At 37.2% G+C, this 24,333-nt stretch overlaps 1 protein-coding gene across 11 annotated transcripts in view; it reads left to right on the top strand.

Moving 5' to 3' along the window:
- LOC100866851 (rap guanine nucleotide exchange factor 2) overlaps positions 1–24,333 on the top strand; it is a 193,691-nt gene that overhangs the window by 112,068 nt on the left and 57,290 nt on the right. For 9 of the 11 annotated variants that reach the window (XM_086903960.1, XM_086903947.1, XM_086903958.1 and 6 more), the window contains exon 1: positions 20,463–20,806. The exons of the other annotated variants lie outside the window; for them this stretch is intronic. In XM_086903960.1, the coding sequence (XP_086760086.1) occupies positions 20,502–20,806 (305 nt within the window). In that variant the 5' untranslated portion in view covers positions 20,463–20,501. Of the gene's footprint in view, positions 1–20,462; positions 20,807–24,333 lie in introns of those variants that run through there. 11 annotated transcript variants of the gene reach the window in all.

The raw sequence follows: 24,333 nt of genomic DNA, 5'->3' as shown, positions 1-24,333 counted from the left end.
TTTATAAATTTCGTAATTCCAAATTTTTTCAAGAAAATTTCAATCTTTCCACTTTACTCACTAACTTCCTATCACTCCATAAATAAACACCTCCGATTCTTAATTGGATCAAAGAAACGTACCAAATACTTCCCAAAAAAGATTCCTCCTCGACTCTTCTTCAAACGTCTCAAATACTTACGAAAACAAAATATAACAAAATCTAACGAAAATTGGGTCACGCGGAGGGAACAGAGAATCTCTACGAATCTTATTTTTACAGATTTTAGAGTATCTAGAGTCACGGGTGATCGATGATTTTCGTTGTACATTTTGCCAAGTCGCGAGGAGGCTAATGGCTGGCTGCGAGAGATAGGCCGCTCGAGCTGTTCAGATGTTCAGAAGCTTCTTCCGCGTTGGCTCGATTCCAATTGGGGGAAAAAAAAAAAAAAGGAAAAGAAAAAAAAAAGAAAAAGGAAAAAGAACGCCACCGGTAAGATAACAGTGGTGCAACTCGCGCGGAAAGTGTGATCGATTCGCGTTTAAAACGATTGCCATTGGCTGGAACCGGCGATATCTCTGCTCTCTCCTGTGGCGGAACCTCCGCCGAAATGAAATTGAATTCGTGCGCGATTTGTTGTCTATTTCGATCCTCCGCATTTCCACGAAACTATATTCATAGATTTTGCCTCGTATCGGCCTTTGTTCGCCCTCCGCCGCGATCAAACGTTGATTTATTATCGATTTGCAAATGTACTCTCTTGTTTTGCCGAGATTTATATACACGTACGTATCCTGAAGAGTGGGGAGGGGGAGATGTGGTGTGAAAAAATCGAATGGAGTGAGTAAAAATGAATGGAATTTTGTGAAGTGTTTTTTTTTTTTTTTTTTCAGTGTTAAATTTGGGATTTTTTTTGAGGTTTTTTTTTATTGATCAAAGCGAATCGAAAGTGGGTAGAGGAAATGTAGATTTTCGGTATTTTGATTTAGGAAAAGTTAAGAGGAAAGTTTGTGGTAAAAATCTTAGCTTTCTGTTTTCTTTTTATAGGAGAATGGAAAGATTGCACAATTGTAAAAGTTATGGATCGTATAATAATGAAATTGAAGACATTTATGAGTTCCTCGTTTATTATTATTTTTTTTTTTTTTTTTCCAAATTTTTAAAAGCACAAGCAGTATAATTTTATTTCAAGATTCCAGAAATGGGAGTTACGAATAAAATAGTTCACATGTTGCACAGATCATGTTTATTTTTGTTCATAATAAAATAAAAATAAAATTTTCCAATGTACATATTTCGTATTTTCCATTTCTGTTTGCAATTTGATTAAAAAAGAAGAAAAAATATTTGTTTAATTTAGCAAATTAGAAAAACAGAAAACTGTTGAATGAATTGAAAAATAACAGGAACAATTTTTCATCTCCCCTTTTTTTATCTAAAAAGAAAGAAAACATTTTCAATATAATATTTCCAAGTAGAAGCAATTATTTGCAATTTCTATTTGACTTTATTTTTCGCCGAGATATTAAAGCTAAATCCTGATTCCATTTGTCGATCCTACTCGAGTCTACGGCATATTCCATTTCCATTCTAGAAAGTTTTACCGAATGGGGCACGGTGACAGATGGAAATCGTTGTTGAGACGAAATTGAAATCGAGTGGCAATACCATTAGAAGTGGGCTGACGATACTTTGAGACTGCACATTGAATTGTCTCTCTCTCTTACAGCTTCGAGAGGGAATCTCCTCCTCCTGGATATTCCAATCCCTGAAAAAGTTTCGTTTTGCAGACGTTCCTTTTGTCTGCCGGCTTGTCACTTGTTATTTCCCTTTCAATCACGTTGAAATAATTTTATCATCGAAATCACATCAGATCACACTGTGTTAATCAAAACGATTTGTACTTTAGATTTTCGAACGATGCTTAATTTCTTAGCGGTGTCACCTTTTTTTTTTTTTTTTTTTTTTTTTAAATTTCTCCTTCTTTTTAGTAAATTTTATTTTTCTATCCAGTTAAAATATTTCTTTCCTTCTACAGTTTATTTTTTTTTTCATTTTTTAACTCATGGAATTTGTTTCGTCTCCCAAGACGAGAGACCGAAAAACGTTTCATGCATCTGTCTGTGCGAGAGAGAAAAATATTTTAAAAATTTTTTTACATCGAGCGAAAGAAATTTTGAATTTTTAATTATCCGGTTAAAAATTTTATATACTTGATTCTTGTTTGCAAGAAATTTCATCACGAAACCACGAAATTCTGTTTTTATGTAAATATCTTAAAAATTTTGCTGAGAGTGTACGAGTGTTTTGAAATTGAATCGGTTGAAATTTTTCAAAAAAGAATTAAAGCCATTCGTATTTTGTAAATGTCTTCTCACGGATAAATATCTACGATATTTTCACGAATTCTATCTTTGTTGATAAAGGATGAAGAAAGAAATTAAGAGAGATAAAATCCAAATTATCCGCTTGTCTTTTCAATAATTTAAAAGAAAGTGAATATCACACATCCAATTGTAAATATTTCATTTTCGATATGTATTCCTAAAGATATTTATTTTCACAATTAAACAGTCCAATTATAAAGCACAATCATTCAAATAACCTATTTTACATACGTAGAAATACTAAAAAAAAAAAAAAAAAAAACAAATTTTACAAGAAATAACATTCGTTGCAAATTTCTTTCTCAACATTCACAATATCTGATAAATTTCACAAATATATCGTTGCTCCTTTATTATATTATATTCTGACCTATTATTCTAAACTATCCTCGTATACACTAAGCTAAAGATAACAAAAAAAAAAAAGGAGGACAATAAAGGGTGTTGAAGAAACGATAAAGAAAAATATAAAAGAGATAAAAAAAGGGGGGAAGATGGTGCTCGTTAAAAGGGTTAATAACATATTCCGTGCGAGAGGGAGAAAATGGATGGAAAAAAAAGGGAGACAAAGAGAGAGAGAGAGAGAGAAAGGAAAAAACGGCCTCTATCGGAGAATTACAGGTCGCGAGGGAGAAAAGGCGAGTTTTATAGAGCTAGTTAAGGAAGAGCGGCGAACTTTCGAATGGAGATTTTCAGCGGTTTATAATCGAGAAAGGAAAAGGTAATCCCGTTTTTCTTCTTAACGCGGCTGAACAGCCGGCTTAACGGGAAAGATAAAGTTGGCGGGTTTCACCGTTACTCGACTCTTTCTTCATCAATTCTCTATCCGTCTCCTCTCCTCCTACGTTCCTCCTTCCATTGTGTATTTTCTTCGCCCGCTTTCGCCCGGTGCCGGGCCATTTTTTTCTTGCCCAAGAGCTGCGACGAACCGCCAGACTTGGAACGAGTTTAAAGAGAAAAGCCTCTTTTTGCTAGTTCCACCTCGTTGTCCATCAATTTTCCTCGTGAGTCGACGACGCACTTCTGAGGGGAGGGGATGTTGTTGATTACGGGGAAATTGGTTTAAATTCGCTGGAGGGAGTGAGATTGTTGGAAGAGAAGTTTTGGATGGATTTTTGTTTTCTCGTGACGAATGTAGAAAGTATATCGAAATCATTTGTGAAGAATTTGAACGATAGAAAGAAGAAAGATTTGAAATATTTAAAGAATCGAAAGTGTGAGTTCTTCTCGTTCACTTTCTCGAAGTTGTAGATTTTTTTATTAACTTGCTCTTCGTATTTCACGTTACGATATCGCGCGTAATAAAGCTACCAGGGAAGATTGTACCAGTTTGCATGGATAATATTAATATCCCGACTAAAAATATCGCCGCGTTTTATCTTATTATAGACACCGTATTTACCATAGAAGAAGGTAGTGTACGCGGTTTATATTATATCAGCGAGGTATCGTGTTCAATAATATTGAAATTATTATAAACCGATCTTCTATAATCTTTCTAAACTCCTAAATTTTCGAACCAAGTCCGCATCTCAAATTTTCAAACAATTCTACAAGCAAACAGCCTTCTCTCGTTTCTCAATCACCTTCTAAATCACCTTTTAGCCTTCATCACGTACGTATTTTCAAATCCCCTTCACCGCGTCAATTTCCATTACACCACTCGAAACGTAATAGACAGCTCTCAAAAGCTATTCTTCTTCTCCGATCAATTATTCTTCGAACAACGTCTTACACGACTGGAAACGTCCATTTACGTTTACTTGGATATTCTTCTCCGGCGCATTTTCGACGACAAATCGACGATAAACGACGGGAATACTTTCGCAACGCTTTTCCTCGAGGTGCGTTGAACTCGGTTGCGTTCTGTCGGATGCATCTTCTCTGTAGGCCACGTTGTGGGAATTCCTGTCTTTCTCAATGAAGACAGACTCCCAGGACGAGTCGTGGCGCGTGTGTGCACAACCATCGACGTCCTCGTCCACTTTCACTCGAAAACGCGTTTCGACCGTTTATTATGCATCGCGCACAACCTTTGCGTTTCTCGAGATTTCACGCATGGACGAAGCCGATGATGTACGTTGCCTCAATTTGCAGTTGGTTGTTGTTGGAGGTCGAGCGCTTGGTACGAGGAGGCGATTTGTTAAAAGGGCGGATGATGAGAAGATTCACTGGTTGATGTCCGTGAACATTTGTCTTTGGGGTTAATAACACGTTTCCAGGGATGTGTATTTAAGATGATGGTCGAACGAGAAGGTATCTAGGCAATTAGGATTCTTTTGAAATTCGAGGGAATTGTAGGGATAAATTCTGTTCGTATCGTTAGATCATAGGCCAGCTTATTTAATTTCAGAGTATATTTCAATATCTCGTCGAATCAATTAAATTAATCCACAACAAACAGTGCTCGTTGTACGTGATTAATTTTTTTACAATTTTCTATCAAACTGTTTCAAACAAATTACACGTAATTCTTCGTTCTTCAACTCTTCAAATCTCATGCATCTATGATAAACCTGCACGTTGGCAATTACCATTTAAACAATCATCGTACCGCCAATTTTCCACAACTTACTTTACAACTATTTCAAAACACAATCGCTCATAATTCTTCGTAAAACCTGCTCGAAACGAAAATCCAATCGCATCCGCTACGAACCTTTCACATTTCGCAATTACCATCGCATACCAACCGCGTACCAACAATTTTCCTCTCGACTTTACTACTCTCCCGACCGCAGCCACCCAGCCATAATTGTCCAAACCTTCTCAAACGAAAATTCCGAATCCACCACCTGTCGTAAGGCCTGGCAATTATCATCGTGGCGGCCAATTTTCCACCACTTATTCCCTTCTTATTACCCTTCCCCCCATTATCCCATCCCCTCCGTCTGGGAGATCGAAGCAGATCTCTCAGAAGCATCGAGGAATAAATCATCCGTGGGCCAGAAACGATAGAGCAAGAAACGCATTAGGCAGAGGGATCTAATATTAGAGCAGCAGACCGCCAGATCCTCGCGGAGGGTCCCGTGAAACGTTATCTCTTCTTCTCGTCCCATCCCCCCTTCTTGTATCGGTGTGTGGCCTCCCTTGCCCTCCCCCTCACGTGACGAGGGAATTCGCGCGTTTCGAATCACGCGACATGTCGTTTCATGCATACGTTTTCGCGATCCCCTCCGCGTGAAGAGACGCGAAAATGAAATATCAGAGTGGATGCACGTGTGCGCCGTAATCGATTCTCGAGAACCTTTCCAAGGCTTTGAGGTGCGGTGTGGCTCGACTTCTGCCTTATTCTGCCGATAAGTCGAGGATTTCGTTCGTTCATTTTTTCCCTTTGGCTGACTCGAGTTGGAAATGGTTGGTGGAAACGTGGGGAGTGGAAACTTGTTGATATTTAAAAATTCGTCGAGAAATGTAATGTAACGAGGATGAGATGTTTTAACGATGTTGAATGTGATATGGTAGTATTGTATATTGTTCGAGTGAAATTGATTAATATTTGTTACGATCCAACAACGTGGTTAATAATGTTCGAACAACGAGGAATGAAACCCGCGGTCACGGCGGGAAGAAGTGTCTGTGATAAAATTTTCTAGGTCGCCAGTGTTACCGCTTCCGTTTCATCAAACCACCCTGTAACTAGGTCATTGTTTTACGGACGGACGGAGGTTGGAGGATGGAAAAGTAGGCTCGAGGAGTTTACTTTCTTCCTCGCTCGGCTCGAGGAAAAGGGTGTTGCCACCTTCGCTTCTTGGAAACTTCTTGGAAAATGCATTCCCTGTAAGAGGAAAAATTTCTCGGTTTCTTCCGTGTTTCGATGTGTCACGATGAAATTGGGGCAAACGTGTTACGCGAGTTTCGCAATTGCATGCTCGCTGCTACGAAATCGAAGAATGTTTCTTGCAACGTCGAAATAGAGGTTAGTTAATTCAAACCAACGATAATATTCTCTTCTTTCTGCACCAGAAACCTGGCTAAATAATATACTCACCGTCACGAGATGCGTAAAATTTAATTTGCCATAAATTCATTTTCACCCGGAATTCTCCGATCTGATAAACCGCAACAACGATTATAAATAAAAATTCGAAAACGAAGCGATCATCGATTATCAACTCGATTCATAAATCGATATTTAAAAAAGAAAATATCATTTGTTGCTCGACAACAAGATTCACCAGATCGAAAATCAAGCGTTAAAAATGCAAAATCTGAGAGGCAATCTCAGGAACGTGACAGGCGGCACACTCGACGTCCACGTTAAGCCGAAACGCGGATCCGATTCTCACCTCTCTCTCTCTCTCTCTCTCTCTCCCTCCCTTTCTCTCTCTCCAAGTCCACGGATCCAATTTTCCGCTCGGCGAGGCCGAGCCGATCGTTCCGCGGCGAAAGGACGTCGAACCTTGCAGCGAGGCGAGCTGTGCACGAGCTGTATTTTGCCAACAGAAAACGAAGCCTCGCCTTTTCTATCGTGCATCCGACAGAGAGCGAGGTTGAAGCCAAAGAGGGGAGGAAGGGGAGGCGCGCGCGGATCGATGCGTTTTCCCGTGGCCACTTCAGAATTCGTTCGGCCACATAATTTGTCGATGCGGACAGGAGTCAGAGCGGAGAGACTGCGATCGACAACGATATATTCAGAGAGATGCGCATACACCACGCTGGCCATTCTGCTGCTGCACAGCCATAAACCTGGTCTCGGCCGCCCTCGTTTAAACCAGCTTTCCACCGTGCTAAGCGCACGAAGCCCAGCCCTTTGTCGGCTGCTCTCTCTCTCTTTCTCTCTCTCTCCTTTGCATTGGCCTTCTCTCTCTTTCCTCGTTGAAATGGAAGGAAAGGAACGGATCCTTGTTAACGGAAACGCGCGTATCGTAATTCAGAACGCGACGCATAAATACGCGTATCGCGAATTTCCTGGCTGGATGCGCCAATCCTCGTGCACCGTAAAAATTATCTTTGACACTGTGTGGAGCACGTAAGCGCGCGAGAGAAATCAAATAAGGGCGGTGATCGATGTGGATATCTGGGAAGGGTTGTTAAATGCGTTGAATATTTTAAGTCTTTCGCTATGGGCGACTTCTACGCCGCATCGAAAATGTGCAGAGAAAGATCGTCAGAGACCGCGTTTACGCCTCGAAATTCGAGTTGCTTTGACGGTGTTTATTGAAAAAAAAAAGGCCGTAATAAAGGGTTGATGCAGATTGAATTTTGAGATGACGCTTGCTTCCATCGTATCCAAATGGATACGTTTAACGTGTTAAATCTTCGTGAATGAAGATCGGGGATGATCGGAAGAAACGTATCGATCATGGATTGTTCATTTAAATACATTGAAAATATTGGATGGATCCGCTTTGATATTTTTCTTAATGATGAAGGGACATTGGAATGGAATATGAATATTCGATAGAAATGTGGAAGGATCGAATGAGGAGGGATGAAATGTATTTGGAAATTGATCCTTTGATTTTTCATGTTACTTTAAAATTAACTGAATCTGTTTTGAAAGAATTATTTAATAGTATATTTACGTATATAATTTGATTGGTAAGAAAGAAAATTATTAAAAGGTATTATGAAATATTCTCATCGTTGGAGCTATTATATTTAACAATAATTTTCATCGTACGCATATTATTGACGAAACGATTTGAATAAATTTTCTCGTTTCGAGGAGAGGCGAGTTTCGCGCGAGGTTTCATTTTGTCTGTTTATAGGCAATTTGGTTCGTTTTGGCGCAATTATGAAATCGCTAATGGGTATGTGTTGTATGAATGTCACTGCTGTCACCGTTTAAAACCTCCCCGTTGAAAATACGAATTTCATATTTGAAGCAGAGCATTTTCATCGTAACATCGTATAAATCTTATTCTATTTACTCGTTCAACGCATTTGTCATTAATTCCTCGACATAACGCTCGTTAACTCGTTAATAATTTATATCGAAAAATTGTTCAACAATATTTCCTTCCTTCCAAAAGAGAAGAAAAATTAACAAACAAAGATTCATCGTCATCGTGTAAATGATCAAGTTCTTCAAAAAAAAAAGAAAATCTTTTTTCATCGAAAACAAAAACAAACAAACAAACTGTGTGCCACTTCATCGTTCCAACTTCGCAAAACTCCCATCTAAATCTCATCGTGCAAAGCCAAAACCAAAAAAATACCCCTTTCGAAACGAGCTTCAAAAAGAAGTTCCACTTTTTCTCCAAGGATTAGCCCAGATTTCGTTCGTTGGAAGAACTCGTCCTTGAAGACTCGTTTATTTGCATCCCTCCTTTCGTACACTTCCTTCCCACGTGAGCCAACGACGTCAAATACGCATCCTAGAAAACAATGGGAAACGCAGAAAGACATCCTCCTTGTTGTTTGTCACAGGTAGATAGATATATATATATATAAAAAAAACGAAAAAAAAAAAAAAAACGCCGAGACTAAAGGCTTATGGGAATACTGCTCGTTAGCAGAAACTGTCTGAAAGTCGCGCAGGATCGTCGGGATTAAGAAGGAAAGCAACAATGACTGGATCCGTTGTCCTTGCTCCGGCAACGAATTCTCTCTCTCTCTCTCTCTCTTCACTGGCCTTTTCTCCATTCGTGACTATATATATACTCGCCTAGTCCTATTATTCCACTCGTGCTCTCTTGTTTTTCGTCTCTCATCTCTTTGTCCTCATTACCATTTTACCGTTTCTCTTCGATCTCTTCGTGTTAATGGCAAGATAGTTGTTGCAGCCAAGTTTCGTTTCTTCGTTTCGCGAGAAATATTTTATTTTGGATCGAACGGATGTGACGATCGATCCTCTTGGAAGAAGAGGAATTTCTGATTTGGTGTCCTTTTGGTGTTTTTTTTTTTTTTTTTTTTTTTTTTCCTTTTCGATTCGTTGATGGATCGAAATCAACGATGGATCAGCAACGTGGATTACACGTTTTGCGTCACGTTGCAACGATATACTGGTTGGAACTGGTGTGGTGGAGTTGTAAAATCGGTCAGATGCTCGAGTTTACACGCTTCGAGCACGGAAACAGTAATTTTAGGCATCGAAAGGCTGCGTTTGGAATTATATATGTGTGTAGGTTTTGGAATTTTAGATTTTCTTTTTTGTAGCGTGATTAGAAAACGCACGTAGACACAGAGTGTAGTTTGTTGTTCGTTGCAGAATGCAAGAAATAAAATTAATATAATATAAAGAATTCGAAAAAATTGAGTTGTTTCACTCGTTGATCCGATAAAATGCTATTTTTTTTAATGAGTTGGGTTGGTAAATGTGATGAATGAGTAACGAGTAGATTTTCTTGCGTAGATTTACGTAATTGTTTGCATAACTTGAATAACAATGGTATTCATTCTCATTGATTTTCTTGGTATAGTGGTTAGAGAATATAATGAACTTCTATTTGAATTCTTTTTCTTTGATTCATAATAATTCAATTTCATTCTTATTTAAATCCTCTAATTTACAAGAAGTGATCTTCAAGTGTATATTGAGAAAAATTTGAAATTAATCGATATAGATCAAGACAAATCCTTATCATATTTTCTTCTTCTGACTAAGAATAATGTATATTTAATAATAAATGAATACGATAAGAAATAAATATAAGAAGGAGAAGAAATAAAGATCGAAAGAAAGTAAATACAATTAAATTAGAATATTTTTCTGTAGAATATTCCATTCTTTTCTTTCGCTGAATTATATTTTCATTGAGAGAAAGCTGGATACGGATGGAAAATTGTTCGATCTCAACTTCCTTTTTTAATTTCCATTGATCGAGTTTCAATGGAACTTTTTCTCTTTGGAATCTTCTGATAAAGAGAAATTGGATTCGAGCACAACAAATTTCGTTGAACCATCTGGTTTCGAAAATTGTCTCGATATATCAAATTTAATATCGTTCTCGATTCTCACATGCATTCATTTTCATGTAAGAAGCTTTCCGAGTTTCTCGTATATTATCTTTGAAACTCGATACGTGTCAATCGTATCGAAAATTAAAAATGAACGAACGGATAAAATTCGTTAAAATTTTCTTTTTTTTCAAATTCAATTGAATTTCACTGTTGAAAAAATCTTCCAAAAAAATTATTCCAACGCAAAAAAGATTGTGAGAAACGTATAAAAATCATATATTTAATGGCCTTCACCTACACACAGATTCAAGGCTCGATCGAAGAAAACCATGTTTAAAGAGGAAACTTGAAAAATACAAAATCTAGCTTCTTCCACATTCACGCGACTTTTTCCCCCCGCAATCCGATCGATAGAAAAAAGGACACAAAACTCTCAAGGCTGATTGGCTACCTAACTTTCAAGGTCCAACTCGATACATTGGTTTCTCTTCACGAGACAGTTACGCTTCTTATCATATACGCTTCTATTGCGTAATAAATTGTATCAGGAGAGGGTAATTAACCAACGAGTAAACGGGAGACATTCGAAGGAGAAACTTGTGGAGGAATCGTGGAGATCTGTAGAGATCGAGCGTTATCGTTATTAACGGCACGGTTTCACGGGGGAAAAGATAAACCAAGTGTTGTTAACAATTTTACGAGACCCGGATGGATGATAAAACCGAGGCCAGAGTCATGCTCTGTTTCGCGGAGGATACATAGTACGCAGTGGCGGTTGTGCAGCAAACTTGGATGACTATTTAGAGATGATAAAACTGCAATCCTTGTGGATTCATTTTTACTGTTCTGGAACGTGGAACTGGTTATTTTGTTAGTTTCAATCCAATTCATTTCTTTTTTATTCGATTAACTTATCGATTTGTGCAGTGCGATATAAATCGTGACGATAGGATTGGTAAAAGAGCGAAAGATGGAATGAGGACAAGTCAAAAATTACGACTTAAGTGTTCCCGATAAAATATATTTATAAGATTTTATGTTACGTATAATATCACTAAATCATAGTGGAAAAATGAATCGAAACGATTCTTTATTTTATTTGACATTTTTCTGAAAAATAATCTCTGCAATTTCGGATAATCTTCGAACAATTTCCTTAACAAATTACTTAAATTAAAAACTAAAATTAAAAACTTTTTTCCATATCTTCTCTATTATTCAATCAAAATAATCAAGTCGACATTTCTACCTTGAAGAGAGAGGGGTAACGAGATTCTAATCAAACAAAAGTTAAACGCCTCTTACTACGAAAAAAAGAAACTCGACACGCGGGGGATGTGGAAAATGCGCTTGTAAACAGTTTGCGCCCGATGGAGAAAAAGAGTAAACCCGTAGATAATTTTCACCGGGGTACAAAGTAAATGTCGCGCGCGAGTCGCGATCAAATATTGACTCGTCTCGAACGTATGCATGCAGATTTATATTTTCCGTGTTATATTTTTCGTGTAAACGTTATCTTTTTTTTTTTTTTTTTTCCTCTCTCGTATCAATCCTGATTCACCTGGTGGCCCGGTGCTATCTCCCCGATTCATCCGGCCGCGGGAACACATTGCTTTCACATCGCGCGTGAAATCATCGCGAGAACGTGGAGAATATCGTGGCTGATATTCCGTTCAGAGTGTACAGAAAGGGGAAGAAGTAAGCTCTTGTAAATCGTTTATCGCCTCGTTTGGAAATGTTCCGCGGTCGAAGATGGTAAATTTTACTCTTTGGATTGTAGATTTTTGGTTTCTCGAAATGAAACTCTGTCGAGAAACTTTTAACGTATTTGTAGCTGTAGTTGTCGTCTGAGTAATTAGTCTTGGAAAGTGTTTCTCACGAATGTGGTGAAAATTATTATCAAATTTCTGGCAAGAGGAGCAACTCGAGTTGCTCGTAAAAGTATCGCTGTTCGATTAAAATTATCACGCTTTTTGACGGTACAACAACCACATTTGTGATTGCGTACACATTGCGTGTTGATCCTTAATTAGAAACGAATCACGAGAGAATTCTAAGAAAGAGTTTCACGAAAGAAATTCACATCGAAGAGTTAACAATTCCGTTCGTTCGATCATCAATTTCAAATTTCCCGCCCAAAACGATCCATTCATCGAGCTCACGATCCGAGTCGAAATTCCCAAATAAAAAAGCAAGATGAACGTTCCACCAGTGTATACATCGCTCGAAACAAAAGGTTTGATGCAAAAAGTGGTCGAACCAAGAATGATCTAGGAGCAATTAGAATTAATAATCGAGCCGAGATTTTCACGTACATCGGAAGACGACACGGTTCGCGTACTCCCGTCTGGAAATTGAAGTTTCTTCTTCTCGCTGGTTCTCCAGCTTATCGTATTCACAGGCTCGCGTGTAACGGCTCGAAATTGTCTCGCTCGTTGGCTTCGTTTGTGCTCGAGTCTTGTTAACGCGGCCAACTTTTCGTTATCGCCACTCCTTTTGTCCTATGGGGAAGTTGAGGGGAGGGCTGGCGTCGAGAAAACTTTCGCCAGGGTGTTACAAACGTCGGTGACTGCGTCGAGGAACGAAACTGATAAGCGATGGAGGAGGATCGATCGAAAGGAAATTTTGTGGGAGGATCGATTCGATTATTTCGATTTTTCTTCTTGAGAATTTGGGGACAATTAGGTTTTGAACAAGAATTTTGTGGAAGGCGTTGGATTGATCGAAAGGGAATTTTGTGGAAAGAGCTATTCGACGCTTGGATTTTTAATCTTTTTAATATTTTAGAAAGGAATTTTGTAATGGGTGAAAAGCAGATTGATGATGATTGATGAAATTTTGTGAGAGGATCGATTTTTTTAAGAATTTGGGGACAATTAGGTTTTGCAACGTGTTGGAAAGGAATTTTGTAAAATGGTGGAGCGATCGTGATTGATCGAAAGGGAATTTTGTGGAAAGAGCTATTCGACGCTTGGATTTTTAACCTTTTTAATATTTTAGAAAGGAATTTTGTAATGGGTGACGGTGAAAAGCGGATTGATGATGATTGATGAAATTTTGTGAGAGGATCGATGTGATATCACGTGTTTCAATTTTAACGGAATATTCGGATATATAATTATCTTTTGAAATCCTGTTCGAAACGAGATACGATACCGCGTGTATTTCGTGTGTGGATACGAAGGCGTGAATGACGTTCATCGAAAGTAAATTTTGCAAAACGATAGATGCAATAATTGCAATTGGTGGTTTTCGAGAGGAGGTGTCGATTAAGAGACCCACGCAGCTTTAATCCTAGGTGACAAATATTTTGAATTAAACTACTCGTGTTAATACCATTAATATTACTTAGATAAAAATATAAAAAAAGGAAAAAATCTTTAAATAATTGTTAAAATTAATATCGCAGTAATTTATATCCCAGTCTATCTAATCTATCGTTATAAAATCGAAGATAGCTGTATCGGATATGAAAAGCAGCATAAAAAAATGTCATGCTGTGATATGCTGATATTAGATACGTGACGAATAAGGCAATAAGTTGTACAATATACGTTACTGTATCTTAATCTTGCATTATTGTGCACAGTTACGAGATAAACGAGAGACGAAGTTTAGCGTGTTATTTAAGAAAAAAAAAAAAAAAAAAATATCGTTACACCAGCATTTAAATTGCGTGACAAGCCGGCATTAAACTTGAACGTATACTTTGCACTGATACCGAGTCTTAACCTATTAAGACTTCTTACAAACGTAATAATTTCATTTCAAAAGTTTATTTCCATAAGCAGTAGCAGTTAACCGTGAAGTTTTAAGTTAATTATATTCTTCTTCTATGACTGAAACTGTTCTGGAAATTTCTCTTAATTTTTCCTCCAATTTAGAACGACATTGGAAAAATTAGAAGATTAGAATTCTATTCCTCGAGTAATTACAAACATGCATAATATATATAATTTAAAAATTGGAATTGGAATAAAGTTCGCAACTGCAGTTATTCCCATTTAATATTTTCGATATTACCGTGCCGTGAACATATTTCTGATATTTGCTTGGAGATACAAATATACCGAACATTGTCTATAAATAGTGCGCATTCCTTCGCAACCCATACCGCTCTATTTAAATATGAAATTCTTGCCTAAATTTATTTATTCGGAAAAATTTTCATAAACGAAAGACACGTATATATTTCGAACCAATTATAAATCCACTCGAGAATAATTTACCTTCTAAATGATCCGAAAAGACGATCGATTCGAGGCGAGGAAAGAATCTCGAATCAAGAAAAAAAAAAAAAAAAAAAAGAAAAGAAAAATCTCCTCGTACACACCCCTCAATCTCGAGAGACAAGAACAAAAGGTGAATCGAGGAATTATTCAAGGAGCTCGGTCTACATTCCTATTCCCCGAGAAACTTTCTTAAAAGATTCAACGACTACTACATTCTAAGGATTCAACGAACGAAACAGCCCCCCCCCCCCCGAAATTTACCTGAAAATTCCTGGCGGTGTTGCACCTGCCGTTCTCGAAACGTTTGCAGGGGTTGTTGGAAATTTTCCCGCGGGTTACCCGCCGGCTCCCGACGATGGCCACTCAGCCGGTGGAAGTTTTACGTAGGGCACGTTTACGTAGACGCGTTCGCAAACACTCGAGTCTGGCGTTAGAATGTTTAAACGGGTGGTAAAAGAAGCGGTCGTTGGTTCACGTTGGTTGCGAAACTTTTCCACCGGCGAACACGTTTGGCCACGTTTCGTCCATTCCAGTTTTCGGGAAAATTTAACCGCGGATCCTCCAAGATTAGAGGTTGAAAAAGTTTTTTGTGTTTGGAGAGTTTGTTGTCGCGGTGGAGATTGGTCTAGTTGGTTTAGTTAGTTGGTTAGGTTAGTTTGAAAAAGTGACGGGTTAAAATGGATTTTTAAATCGGTAATCGCTCTAAATGGAGGTGATTGGGTAGGTGGAATTGGTCGAACGAGATGTGAATAATAATTTTTGAAAAACGATAGGAAAAATGTTGAGAATCATGTTGGGAAATGATGAATGAGCATAAAATAACAGCATAACGTTTATAAAATTGTTGAAAGAAATATCAGGTGAATTAATAAATTTGATTGAACTTTAAAGTTCAAAGTTTAAATGTACAGGTGTTTGCGATAGTTATTGAAAGCAACAGAAAATGTTTTAATCGATATAAAGTATATAAAAATCAAAAATTTTTTGAAGAAGAATGTACAATCGATACGTTTATTAATTTGGTCGCTTACTTTGTCGTATATTAAATATCAATATTATTTGAAACAATAAATTGATTGAAAACACACGAAAAACAATATTATTATATCGGGATAAAAATATAAATTACCAAACCACTTGGACTTGTTTTTAAAAAGAATTTAAATCTTTTTTAACATCAAGGATTTTGCAAAAAAAAATATTAAGAACCCTATTAAGAACTTAAGCACAAAGAATGTACTTTTGATTCTGTTTCAAGGTTCTAACCTTAAAATGAGCTGTTACACACAGTCTTAGGCGCTTTTGTCTCGAGAGTTGCGATACTTGAAACTTGCTGTGGTTTGACGCTTGGCTGAATTTACTACTCATCTTGTTTCATTGTCTCTGTTTGTTTAAGCTTCGAATGGAACCTCGAAGAATTTACCCAATCTTCGAATTTAATCATCTCGTACAATAATACCACGTAATATACGTTCACATATCAACCAACCAATTTCAAGAGCCACGTGTTTACAACATTTTACAAATGTGCAATGATACGATAGTTACGACAAATAAATTTAACTTCCTTTTAATTTCCATTAAAAAAAACACACACACACGCACCCCAAAAAAAAAAAGATAATCCCCACAAAAATTTCGATACACAGATCAGAATTTGACCCAATTACCTTCGCCCAAGATTAAAGGAAATCGAATAAACGACCATATCCATAATAAATATTTATATAAATAAAAAAGAAAAACGAATCAAATTCGTACACGCGAAACATCAAACAAATATTAATCCTTCGAAATAAAATTACAACGAAATTTCGAAAACGTTGATTGGAAAAACTCGCGATCCATCCAACGAGCCATAAACTGTCGGGGCTGGGGGTGGGATTTTTATTTCATCCCCGTCGGTCAATTTCTCCTCGCCCGCCCACTGCTGACGTACCCCCTTCACAAAGGAATTTCGCTTCTTCTTTCGTACACGTTTTTCCTCAACGCCTGCATACAAGACAAAAGGAAGACGAGCCGCTTCTCTCTCGAGCGCGTGCTCAAGAGGTTTTGCAAGCTCGCTGAATTTCTATACACCCCGGCTCGAGAAGGTCTCCTACCCCCCCTCCTCCTCCTTAAACCTATTCCTCCTCGGGGACCTCTTATGCACTTCACTGTGCGCCGTTACTAAGACTTTCCCACGGCCGTGTGTCCCCCAGGTAATCTCTGTGTCTTTCGGATTTCAGACTCGCTCGAGGCAGCGAGGATAGACACGCGTGGCATGATTCCTTTTCTTCCTTTCTTTTTCTTTTTTTTTTTTAAACTTTAATTTTTTTCTTCTTCTTCTACCTCGATGCCCTCGAACGGTTGTTAAGTGCTGCTACTTTTATTTTTTATCCATTTTTTTATATTCTGTGCAAGTAGGAATTTTTTTTCCTTTTTTTTTTTTTTTTTTTTTTTTTAGATTTTTATTTAAACGATTTGTTTACAAATGGTTAGTTTTATCACGAGAGGATAAGGATAATAATGAGAAAGTTGAAGAAAAATTGGAAATTGATATCGATAGAAATTGTGGATGTTTAAATTTATTATAAAAATAATTAAATATGTGTAATGATGTTTGAAATATTAATTTTCAGGTAATGTACGTTGGATAATTATATTAATTAATTTTTCTTATCCTAATGTATTATAATTGTTGATTTTGGTACCGGAAAATTATACAAAATTGAACGGTATAATTTTAAATTTAATGGTTACGAGCAAGCCAAGATACTGTTAGGTCGTTCAAGTGTATGCACATATATGTTTCGATTAAGAATAATCGTGTAAGATGTATTACGGTATATATTAGTCGTGAGGTAATTCTCGATAGAATGGGGAAAAGAGACAGTGGTCCGTGATAAAGCGTGAGTGTTGAAAGTGTGGGATGAAATCTTATTTTCTCCTTTCTCGTTGGAATTCATGTTGTAAGAGTAATGGCTGTGACGATGTTCCAGTGCATACTCGCGAGAGAATCTTAGCGGTTCTTCTTTCTATAGATCAGTAATTTTTCCATTCGGTTTATATATATATATATATATATATTTACACCGTGCGACCGTGATTTCTTGTAAAAAAAAAAAAAAAAAAAAGAAAGGTAACGGTGAATGTCTTCTCATAACTTGACGCTTCCTTTCATCACAATTTCTCGACATTTCTTCAAATTTGATCAATCGAGAAATCACTTTCTTTTTAAGACTATGTTTATCTAAGTAATATACACATATTTTTTTTTATATTGCATTATTTTCTAGATTGAATTTTACATGCTGTATGTATTATCCGTACAATTTTAGAAATCTTTAAATCCTCTCTTTATAGAAAGCTATTATTTTTTTTACATTTTGATCTTCTCAGTTGCAATTTTTTAATAATTTAAGAAATCTGTCTATAAAATTCAATTTCTGATCATTTCTCACGTAAGACGAATGATCTATTAATCTTCTTCGAAACGTGATCTTGACAAGTTTCACGATGTGAATGGTTTCACAATGTTGGCCTTTGAGAAAATCGTAAAGAAACATAAAGGATTCGATTCAAAGAAAAATCTCAGAGCTTCTTAGAAATTTTCGATGTTTTTTTTTGTACGATTTCTTCCATTCTGGTCTTCCTCTAGCAAAAGATGATCGTCTTATTCGTTTTCTTTTTTTTTTTTTTTTTTTTTTTACTGAAAATTTTTTGTATACAATAATCTTGACAAATTATACTCGATGTAAGAAATGTTCATTCTTCTCGAAGATTTTGGAAAAATTATTCACGTCTCCACGAATTTTTATTGAATTAAAACATATTTTCCATCGAATACGATTTGGATTAATCTTTATCTATTATATATCAGAAAAGAAATAATCAATTTCTAATGATATTCCAACGTTTCATTTTTTAAGTGAATTAAATGAAAAACGTTATCTGCAAACATTACATACAATTTCTTCGACGAAGCTTTTTCTATTCATTGTTTTACCAATTGCGATAATATAAAAAAAATTCACGAGTTACAATTACAAAGACAAATTTATATATTAACAAAAATTCTAGCAATTTTTCATTCTTATATTTGAATCACTTTTTTCTTTTTTACACAATTTTATACAATTACAAAAGATCCCCGAGAACTTCACCATGTCCCCCCTTCGTAAAAGATTCATTCAAAAAAAAAAACCCCATCCAAAAGCATCTAGCGAAACGAAGTTCGCACGAAGCCCACGCCGTTGCACCATCGAGCCATCGAAAACGACTTTTCCAATAACGCTCGACTCGTTTCATAGATCAACTCTGTTCTCCTCTCCTTCGTAAAAATCTACGAAACGATGGCGCGAAGCCATCATCGCGATACGCGCTCCGTTCGAGACTTTCGATCGAGGCCGTTTATCCCCGACGTTCTGAAAATCGTAGGACGGATCAAGGGGGTGGGCTTATCTTCTCTCGATGGCGGCGTTATTGCTCGATCCCTTTATGGCCACCTTCGATTCTATCGGCCACCTTCCTTCACCACCTTTGCCTCTTGTCGCAAAGGCAAACAGGTCGAAATTGATAAGATAGCGACAGGGGAGCATTACTTACTATCTCGTGTGCGAGGAAAGGTGAAAACGCAGCCGCGTAATAAAATCGCGTCGGTTCTTTTACACGCCGCGAAGACACGACACCGGGCTCTGTGCTTCGGATGATACGCTCGAGAATACGCGGTTACAATGACTTCCGTTACGCGGCGGCTGTGTACACGGAAGCGGAGATGGCTGTTCAGGTTTGGTTCTAATTACGATCGAGGCGGTGAGAATTCTCGTGCCTCTTGTCTGCCTTGCGCGCGATATAGACAAGCAGATTTCTGAGCGAATTCTGACGGGTTCTGATCGCTTTGGGGGAGATAAATTTTAATCGGTGTTTATTATTTCTTTTTTCTTTTCTTCTTCTTCTTCTTCTTTTTTTTTTTAATTATGGGAAAATTACGATCGAGATTAGGAAGATTATCCCTTGAATTTTTTTTTTTTGTGCTTAATTGGAATCCAGATGCTGAGAATTCTCGCGACTCCTCCCGTGCGTGCTATTTAAGGTGTATTTTAGTTTTAGCTTGTAGTGGATCGAACAGTCGTTTTTACAGAGATTCGTGGGAATTTCTGTTGCACGATGAATAACCTAGTTTCTATACGTGCAGCTTTAGAGATTTAGAGATTTGGATTTTGTTGTATCAATATTTAGTCGTGATAGCTGAAGATACGTAATATTTATTAGCTTCGAATCTGTATAAAAAAATTCATTGTATTCCATATAGTTCTATATATATATATAAAATACGAAAAATTATAAAAGTGGATTGTAGATACAGATTGATGAAATGTATCCAATTTTTATTATCGTTCGACAAATTATATAGTTGTCTTTATTATTATACACAATTATACATTAAATCTAAGAACAAATATGGACAATTTGGACCACGCCAAAAAGATGCTAATTGTTATTATTCCTCGTACGTTCTCCACGCTATCAACGATCCACGCTCAATCTAATCTCCACCGGGACAGGAAACGAAACTTTCGATCCCCAAAGAGCCAAGGGGTTGGGTTTCCTTCGAAACTCTAGGTATCACGTTAATCCCCGTTAAACTTGATTGAAACCTGGCCAACGGGGGATCGATCGATCGACTGGTTCGCAAAAATTCGATCCAAAATGAAAATCACCTAACTCGAAAATTCGAATTCGTTTCGACAGAGGCGGGGAACTCCATTCCCTCTCTCTCTCTCTCTCTCTCTCCCTCGATAAACAGCTTCCGATTGGACGACGCATTCCAATTTGAATAAAAAGACGACGAAGGGAGGAAGATCGGTGGAAATAGAAGGAAAAGGATTGGGAGGAGGAAGGTGTTGAAGGATGTAGTCGAGGGGTTCGGGGACGGAATAAAAGAAGAGAGAAGAAGGAGGGGAAGGAGGAAGACAGAGAAGGATGGAGGCGAAAGGGGAGTCCGAGTTGTGGAGGGTGATTGAGGGCTGAGAGGGAAAGAGAAGGGGAGGGGGGTAAAAAGAAAGAGAGAGGATGCACAAGCACACGAGCCAGCTACGTGGTCCCGGAAGCGGACAACACCATGTTGCTAACAGGGGTCCTGTCAGAAGATGGAACAGCTTCCACGGAGGTGGAAGCGTCGGCGGAGGCGCGAGTAATTTCAACGACACCGTCGGAAATGGCAATCTGCCCCCCGGTATGATCACCAAGGCTCCCCAGGAGCCGTTCAGGGCCGTGCCCAAGGCTGTCCAGGCCCTGAGGAGCGAGTCGGTTGACAGGAGCCATCGAGCCCAGCCGCCTCCGCCCCCGGCCTTCCCCCGAAGACGGTTCTCCGTGTGGTGAGTTTGGAAATTTGAATTCAGAATTAGCTTCTTTGTTTCATTCTTTTTCTTTACGTGAGCTTTTCTTGAAAACAAAGTCAAGTTGAGCCTAGATATTGAAAGGTAAGTGTGCGGTTAGGCACAAAATTAATGATGATAGAAATTAATGAATTTGGAAATGTTTGGAGAATATTTTTCACTCTATTGTGAAGCCATGCTTGATGAAATTTTGTATTCCTTTAAAATTGCGTAGCTTGCTCATACGTTATTCGAAATAAATAGTCTGCAAGCGCGATTTCTCCATTTATCACTCGAAGATAAATTGCGATCGATCATTGAACTTTTATTTGTTCAAAATGGGAAGATTACGTTCGACAAGAAGATTTTAAAAAAAGTAATTTTTTCGTTGATCGAACCTATGCGCCATGTTTGTACGAATTAATCACTCCGGTAATTAATTCTCGAAACCGTTCCGCGTAAATTAACACGGACGCAGCATAAATCATCTGGTCGCGCGTATTATTCGAACAGGATGAATCCTGCCTTTGATACCTATCCTCCCCCATTTCAAAATGGGGATTACTCATTATCAACCAATTTTTAACATCGCGAGCCTGATCGTAAATCAATCTTTTATTCGTCCACCGCTACTCGATTTTCTCAAAGAAATCGGGCAGCATCCGATTATTACTCCATTTAATCTTTCGATCCGTCAGTCTGATGTTAAATTCGCGATCGATGTCCCAATCCTGACGAAACGGTGAATGAAACGAACGGTGCTCAACATTCTGGATTATATAATAAATCGCGTATTTTCTTCTCGCGTTAACGCGAAATTGGTGCGCGATGACGGTGCATCTTTTGTTGACGCAACGTCGTAACAAAAATTTATCCGTCGTATAAATCAGCGTAACGCGCGTTGGCAGAGACAATCTCAATATATTTCAATTAATCTCCATAAAAGCTCGACAATCGGCCTTTATATCTCCACCGTGCGATCCTTTTTCTCTTTATTTCTTTCCTTCTTTTTTTCACTCCTCTATATTTTTCCTGTTTTACCGTTCGATGGTATGGAATGTACTACACCGTAAACAAAGTAAAGGATAGACGTGACACTTGATGTTTTTTTTCGTATCGTAAGAATTTAAGGATTTTTATATATGTATATATACAGGGTGTTAATATATTCGTGATTGAAAATCATTTTCGAATTCCAGAAAGCAAAGTAAAAGTTGACAAATGTGCACAAATTAAAATTTATTTATTACATTATAAATGTTTTAAATTTAGGTTAGATGAAGTGATAGATAGAAACGGTGTGTATATAACGAAGACAATTATCTTATCTCACTTCATGTTTATCTCAATATAAATTTTAATTGCCTTAATAAATCGCTATTAACAGATACTTTTGTATGGTAATTACTTATTTCGAAAAATTAGTTTGAAATTGATTCTCCAAATACATCTCACGAACACCCTGTATATGTTTCTTTTTCATTTTTCAAGAAATTCATATACTATATTTATATATATATATTAAAAAGATAAATTAATTTTATTCGATGTATAAATTTTATACGAGAAATAAAAGTCGCGAAGTTCCATAAAATATCGCCCCGTCCATGACGACACGTTAAAATTACACGATGCGTCGAGTATGCGTTGGCACACAGGCGATACTTTGATTGAAATTTAACGACATAACTCGGGCTTCACCGATCGAAATCGTCCGGGGTGGAAATAAGCCGACAATTGCGACGGCTGAGCTTGACAGGCAATCAGAAATAAAAATAAATTTTTAGAGGAAGAATGAGCGCGCTGCTGAGACGTTTCTACACGAAAATTGCAAAAAGAGGCAAAGTGATACTCGTGAAAATATCAAGTTTATCGGGTAGAGGGTGATGGTGGTGCAAGCACTACTTGACGACTGAAAGAGGGATGAAGATTTTCGTGAAGAGGAATATTTAAGAGCGATTAAGAAGAGTCTTTTCGAATTCGACGAGAACGATAGTCTTTTTTTTTTTTTTTTTTTTTTGAAATTTTAGAATTTCAATTAAGTTCAACCAAATATAAATTTCTCGCGTTAATAACATAAATTTTTATGAATTGATAAGAACGAAAAGTAAATTTATAAATGAAGTCTCGAAAAAATGCTGTATTTAAATATTTCTCAAGTACGTAAAATCCAACGGGACAGTTTGTCTCACGAGGTCGTGAGAAAACCTCGTGACACACTAGACCACGAAGACGTTTTTTATCGTTTTGCTCGTTTACAAATTAGAAAACAGTTACGCCGGTGGCGAAAGAAAAGAAGAAAAAGGGATTAATAGAGGTAACGGAGTCGGTTGGAAATATTTCATTATACCGGTTATATTCAAGAACAAGTCTTATTAAATACAGTTCATAGTGTCACTTCGTGACCAAGAAAATTCATTCTAGCATTGGAGGTTAAAACCGGGGCGGGGGAGCTTAGTATTTTACTAAATGCAGAGTCAGTTTCTAGAAGGGAAATTGCGGACATTCTTCGAAAACACAGTGTTGGAATAGATGTTCGAATAAAAATTTCAATGTGAGAGTTTTATTTGGGAGAAAGAAAAATGCGGAGAAGAATCGTTAAAGCGATAAATTTCTTGCGTGGGAAAAATAATATTTTTTTTTTTTTTGGAGGTAGTTGATGTGAATTATCACGAAGTATCAAGTATCTTCTTTAATAGTTTTCGTTGAACCAGCATGATCCCACATTCGACCCACAGAATTTCCAATTAAGAAATTTACGAGATTTTAAGAGATTTCATTTAGAAATCGTAAAACATCACTAAATCTGATTTCATTGTAAAATGGCGTCAGTGATGAAATCCCTCGTAAATTTTATCTTAAAAATATAATAACATCGCGTAACGTAGGATTTAATTCTGGCCATTAGTCACAAAATATGATATTTTCTTTTATCTTATCGGTATGTAAATTACTTTCATAAAATAAAACAGATAATCGATCTGAATGCTGAACAACCGTGTGTGTATACACGGAAAAAAAGAAAATAATTATCTCTATCTACATTCAATAAATTCTTCTTTATCAAAATTAAGCTCCACACCAGTATCTTTCTATATACATTATTCTTCATAAAAGACCAACCATTAAAAGCCATAATCCTTGACCACCAACAAACCACCTTAAAACCACAAATTTTCATCATAAACCTCAAGACAGAGCAATTTCGAAGTTATTAAATCGTCCCAAAAATCGTCCTTTTCATCTTCACCTATATCTTACTCCAATATTTTTCTAGGACTTTCGCGACGAAAGTACAAAAATAGTGAATTTCACGTATAATAAAAAAAAAAAAAAAAAAAAAAAATAACAACACAAGCAAGAAAAGAAACCCAACGATGACATACGAGGCGCATACACAACGAAACGACCATAATCTCCAATCGCCTATCATCTATGGTTAACTCTTTATATGCGACGTTACATAGGGTTAACCCTTGACAGGATTGCGAGATGACGGAAGCCGGTCCACGTGATCCGCGTCGAAT

The sequence above is a fragment of the Apis florea genome, unplaced genomic scaffold (assembly GCF_048593485.1).
Source record: "Apis florea isolate Af1SG1 unplaced genomic scaffold, ASM4859348v1 contig_2293_pilon, whole genome shotgun sequence".
NCBI lineage: Eukaryota > Metazoa > Arthropoda > Insecta > Hymenoptera > Apidae > Apis > Apis florea.
Note: the sequence above shows the minus strand (reverse complement) of the source record. Positions and strands in the feature narration are given on the sequence as shown.